The sequence below is a fragment of the Acanthamoeba castellanii genome (assembly GCF_000313135.1).
Source record: "Acanthamoeba castellanii str. Neff unplaced genomic scaffold scf7180000084761, whole genome shotgun sequence".
NCBI classification, from domain to species: Eukaryota; Discosea; order Longamoebia; family Acanthamoebidae; genus Acanthamoeba; species Acanthamoeba castellanii.
In genome coordinates this window covers 92941-98017 of record NW_004457596.1, presented here as the reverse complement: position 1 = coordinate 98017, position 5077 = coordinate 92941, and the positions used below count along the sequence as shown (strand labels likewise).

Sequence of the window (5077 nt, the reverse complement as noted above, 5' to 3'; positions counted from 1 at the left end):
TCTTTTGGCTGTGGCGGCCACGTTAAAGTGTGCGCTGACGTCACTGCACTCAAAGGGGAAAACAGAACGCAGGCAGAGCTCCGTTTCATTTCACAGCAGCCGAGTCGAGAACAACAGCAGCAACAGCCACCATGTCGGACATCATGCCCTCTGGAGACCTCGGTGAAGGAGAGAAGCCAACCGGGGAGATGATCTTTACAGGTACCCTTCGCTCGATGTTCGCGTTCAAGTGTCTACATTCGCGCAGAGGCGAGTAGCGGCTTCGGCCTTTTGTTCTGACGCTGGAGCTGCTACTCAAATAGACTTCGTAAAGAAGGTGAACGAGATGTTCGGCGAGGCGGTCGAAGGCTTCCGCGTGCTCGACGACGAGGATGCCGCTCTCACCCAGTACCTGCAGGAGGACCTCGCCAAGCAGCAGGAGAAGGGAAGGCAGCTACGCGCCCAGATCGAGAAGGCTCAGTACTCCATCAAACAGTTCATGCGCGCCCTCCCGACAAGCCCCGTCATCGAAGAGTAGAGGTTCGTTTGGCAGATCCTGAACAGTGCGTAGTACTTCGCCCAAGCGTAGAGACCGAAGAAGTCGTTACCCAAGAAGCTTGTTCGTCCACCTCTACAGCGCTATCCCTAAGCTTCTCCGTCTTTCGTCTCAGACTGAACACTAGAGCTTGCTCACACACACGTAGCACCTCACGATCAGAACGCACAAGAAGGCCGTAGCGAGGCTTTCCGACTCAGTCTCGCTTCTGTGGTACCGCCCTAGAGTGTGCGATGAGCACTGTGTTAAGCACAGCAGCTGAAGCCCCAGCTAGGGGGAGAAGAGTGGTCGGACGTACCATCCGCAGCACCAATTGGCCACGATGTTCACCCAGGATATCTGGGTACGGCCCTCCTCCTGCCTCTTGCTCTCCTCCTGCTCCGACGCATCCTCTTTCGTTGGCTCTTCCTCCTCTCTCGTCATCACCAGCACCACCGGCCCCGCCTCTCTTCGCTGTTTGCGAGAGAACCGTTAGCACGTTTTTACTGACGCATGCACGTAGTGGGCGAGGAGAGCTGACCAGTTTCGGCAAGGGAGGCAGTGGTGCCCCCTTCTTCCATCGCAGGTCTTCTGTGGCGCTTCGTATCTGATGAGAGAGGGAGTGAGAGATAGATGAGTGCGCACGACAAGCAGAACAACTTCAAGGCGATAGTGGCAAGTGCAGTAAAGCAGCAAAAGCACAAAAAGAGAAGAGGGGGGGACCCACCTCGACGCAGAAGGGTGTGCGAACGTAGCGGCCCTCCTCGCACAAGAACTGCCAGTAGGTTTGGTCCTGCGACGTTAAGCGGCCCACCTTCCGCTGCATCGTTTGGACACGCGTGGGCGTGGGCGTGAGCCACACAGAAGAGGGGAGGAAAAGCCATTGTGGGGGGGGGGGCATACGCGTCGGACATAGTCATAGTAGTGATAAACTGCAGACAGCTATCGGCAAACAGCCTCACACGTTAAAGAGTGGCACGCAGGAAGGAGAAGAGCAGCAGCGTACAGAAATGGAACCACATCCTTGGCTGCTGCTGGCGTCTGTGGCGCTGCGCAAAATATAAATAAATAATAATGGCCAAAAGAAATGCCCCTCGCTGAAAAAGGGCTGTGGCCGCTGAGGCCGTGGGAAGAGAACACCGAAGCAGACGAATTGGCTGGCGAAGGCGGGCACACGCTGAACGCGAAGGTATAGACAATCAGTTTGCTGTACAAGTGACCCTCAGGCGGCTTCGTCTTCCTCCTCCTCCCCACTATCTTTCTCGTCATCCTCTTCTTGGGGTGCCGGTGATGGTTGGTCATGATCAGATGAGCCCTTCTCCTCCTCTTCCTGCTCCTCGTGTGTCCATTCCGCCTCCCGCTCCTCGAGCCACCGGCGCTGGTTCTCGCGCTCCACGTCCTTGGGGTCCAGCTGCCACTCGATCGGCTTCTTGGACTCCCCCGTCAGCGTCCTTTGCCTGCACGTCACCACCGCGAGGGCCTCCATCAGCACCGCCATGGTGGCTGGCAAGGCTGATGGCGAGGAGGAAGGGAAGGTACTTGAGGAGGTTGTTGGCGGTGGAGAAGTGTTTGTTTCCGAAAAAGTTGTGCGCGGCGAACGGCGACGGATGAGCGGAGGTGAGCACGTGGTGCTTCCTCTTGCTGATGATCTTGCCTGTCCACATGTGGGCCATACGGCATGTCGTAGGTGGGTGAAGAAGGCCTAGGTCTCGCCACAGAGCGGAGCAGATTGGTGTGTGGGTGATGGTGGCGCACCTTTGTCCTGTGCGTACTTGCCCCACAGCATAAAGACTACGCCCTCCCGCTTGTCGTTGACGGCCTTGATGATGGCGTCCGTGAAGCGTTCCCATCCCTTGTCCTTGTGCGAGTTGGGCTTGCGCGCTTCGACCGTGAGCACCGCGTTCAGCAGCAGCACTCCCTGACGTGCCCATTTCTGCGTGTGCGTGTCTGTCAGCGTCAAGCCGAAAGGTGCTCCTGAGCGCACAAAAGCAGGCAGCAACGCACCTCCAGGTTGCCATGATCCGGCTTGGTAAAATCAACCTCGGGATCGTTCTCGAGCTCTGGCGAAGAGAACGTGCAGCACGACATGTGAGCTTGGAGCAGACAGCGCAATGTTGAGACCAGTGAGCGGGTATGACCGACTCCACCCGGGTGCATACCCTTGAAGATGTTCTTGAGGGAGGGCGGCGGGGTAACCCCCAGGGCAACCGAGAACGCGAGACCGTGTGCCTGGCCTGGCCCGTGGTACCTAAACACCTCGTGCACGGGTGGGTACGTCAGCTGCACGAGCTTGGTGCAGGCGGTTGGGGAAGACGCAGGGGAAAAGAGAGTAGACTTAGGGACGTACGGGTCCTGGCCGAGGATGACGACCTTGACCTCATCGAAGGGGCACAGGTTGAGCTGGCTGAAGACGTGCTCTGGCGGCGGATAGATCGTCTTCGTCTGCCTCTCCTGCTCCAGAAACTTGGCCAGCTGAACGAAGTAGCCCTCCTTCTCGATCACGCACGCACGCACAACACAACACACAACACACACAGTGGTGAGCAGGGCGAGGAGGCCTCGGGCTTCGCTCGTCGTTGGCGGGACGCACTGTGAACTCGTTGGCGAGGACGCGACGCCAGGCGGGCTCGTGCAGGCCGGCGATGAGGTGCTTGACCTGCGGCTGCAGCTCGGTCGGCTGTGCACAGCGAGGGTGAAAGTGAGCGGCCCGGTGTGGCCACAGAGAGTAGAGCCGCGCGGAGGGAGAGGGCGTACGCGGGTCTGCTTCTTGGGCGGCTCGGCAGTCGATGGAGACGACAGTTCGCCAGAGGAGAAGGAAGAGGGCAGCTTCCTTTTCGCAGGAGAAGAGGCGGAAGATGTGGTTGAAGATGACGAAGGAGCAGCATCGGAGGAAGGTGAAGAGGAGCTGCTGCCGCGGCTTCCGAAGAAGGCAAGGAGCGATGCCTGTTTCTTTTGTGGGGTGGACATGTTGCAGTGCCAAAGGCCTGTAGTGGAGTTCCTGGGCGTGATGATTAGGCCTAATCGATGGCTGGTGCCCGCACTCGTTGAAATGAACTTGCTGGCGATCAGCAGATGCGAAGTGGGACGTGCGCAGTGAACAGAGAGCGGGAGTGAGCCAAAGCTGGTTCGTTGCGTAACCCCCAACGTCCTCGCTCGCATCCAGCTTCCTGGTGTATTTATTTTTAACGGTAGAATGTTGTGAATTTCGAAGAAAACAATTCTGAATAGATGAATAAAAACAACATTTTATAAAATGGAGCGAGAGGGTCGTGCATTCACGCCAACGTTGGCAAATCTGGTGGCCAAGCTGAAGAACAAGGATGCAGACATTGAGCGCCGCATACTCAACGTCTACTTGTGGTACGCCCCCCCCCCAACAACTTCGTCCGCCACACCGCCTCATTAGAGAGGTGCAAAAGGGGCTCGCGTGTTTACGGACTGGCAAACGAGAACTCGGACTACGACTTCCTGGTGGTGACCACGCACGAAGACGAGCCCACCACTTGGAACAAGGCGTACGTCATCATTGTCATCAGCACCCACCCCGCAGCTCAGCTACCGACAACGTGTGGTGTGGCAGAACGCACGACATGAACTTCCCGGGCTACGACGATGACGACGTCAACGTGTCCCTCGTCAGCGCACACTACTGGAGACGCATCGTAACTATCCCTCTGTATCACAGTGTGTCGTGTGTCGTGCGTGTGCGGTGGTGTCGTGTGCGTGCGTTTCACCAATGCATTGGGTGGTGGCCTGTAGCTGCTGGAGCACCGACACGAAGCACTCCAGTGTTACTTCCTCCCGCCACAGTTTGTACGCCACCTCCCCCGCGCCGCCGCCCCACTAAGTGCCGCCGCCACTCCTCTGATGCACGCTCTTCGTGGCCGCACTCGTGCTTGGTCGATGGTCGTGGTGGTGTGGTCGTTGTCGTTGTCGTGGTCTGTCGGGGGTCGAGTAGAAGCTAAAGGAGGAGCTGGTGGTGGCATTCGAGGTGGACGAGGACGTGCTCCGGCGTACCGTCATGTTCGCCTCCCGGCAGCGCTTCAGGTATCACCGCCTCTCGAGCCAGCTCTCTCCCCTCTGTGAGCTCCCCTCCCCATCAATCAACTCCCTCCTGCCTATGGCCAGCATAGCACAGTGGCACTGGGAGAGTCCGGCCGAGATCTACCGACGCAAGAAGGACATCGTGCACGCCATCCGCTACCTCCTGTTCGCCCACCAGATCCTGCTGCACGGCAAGGCACGGCCCACATCAAATTGAAGTCTCACACATGAACTGCTGAGCTCACATGAGTGCGGGGACACGTGTGTGTGTCGGTGTGTGTGTGTGTGTGTGTGTGTGTGTGTGTGGCTTTTTATGTGCGTGCGTGCGTGCGTGCGTGCAGATCACGGACTACAGCGCGGCAAATGAGTACTACCACCGCATCATGGCCGAGCCGAACGTGAAGGCCCAGGTGGACTTCGAGTACTACCGCAACGAGAAGGAGCGCATCGCCAAAGCCTTCAAGGTCCGCACACGCATACGCGCACCACCGCACACGCATACACGCTCAAATGTCGGCT

General features: G+C 58.1%; 4 protein-coding genes across 4 annotated transcripts in view; 2 read left to right on the top strand and 2 right to left on the bottom strand.

Moving 5' to 3' along the window:
• Positions 1-517, top strand: part of ACA1_227100 (uncharacterized protein) — a gene marked incomplete at both ends in the record, with an annotated part of 1670 nt that extends 1153 nt beyond the window's left edge. The window contains 2 exons of the mRNA XM_004346455.1: positions 66-201; positions 303-517. Coding sequence (XP_004346505.1) covers positions 66-201; positions 303-517 — 351 coding nt within the window. The remainder of the gene's footprint in view (positions 1-65; positions 202-302) is intronic.
• Positions 518-805: 288 nt separating this feature from the next.
• On the bottom strand, positions 806-1340 carry ACA1_227090 (uncharacterized protein; the record flags this gene model as incomplete). The annotated part of the gene is made up of 3 exons (XM_004346454.1): positions 806-988; positions 1056-1121; positions 1266-1340. The coding sequence occupies 3 exons, from the start codon at positions 1338-1340 to the stop codon at positions 806-808; spliced, it is 324 nt and encodes a 107-aa protein (XP_004346504.1).
• A 396-nt stretch (positions 1341-1736) lies between these two features.
• On the bottom strand, positions 1737-3481 carry ACA1_227080 (uracilDNA glycosylase; the record flags this gene model as incomplete). The annotated part of the gene is made up of 8 exons (XM_004346453.1): positions 1737-1971; positions 2054-2168; positions 2270-2447; positions 2519-2574; positions 2674-2762; positions 2862-3004; positions 3105-3191; positions 3269-3481. The coding sequence occupies 8 exons, from the start codon at positions 3479-3481 to the stop codon at positions 1737-1739; spliced, it is 1116 nt and encodes a 371-aa protein (XP_004346503.1).
• A 286-nt stretch (positions 3482-3767) lies between these two features.
• Positions 3768-5077, top strand: part of ACA1_227070 (uncharacterized protein) — a gene marked incomplete at both ends in the record, with an annotated part of 1437 nt that continues 127 nt past the window's right edge. The window contains 6 exons of the mRNA XM_004346452.1: positions 3768-3874; positions 3934-4029; positions 4065-4176; positions 4476-4561; positions 4643-4700; positions 4900-5022. Coding sequence (XP_004346502.1) covers positions 3768-3874; positions 3934-4029; positions 4065-4176; positions 4476-4561; positions 4643-4700; positions 4900-5022 — 582 coding nt within the window. The remainder of the gene's footprint in view (positions 3875-3933; positions 4030-4064; positions 4177-4475; positions 4562-4642; positions 4701-4899; positions 5023-5077) is intronic.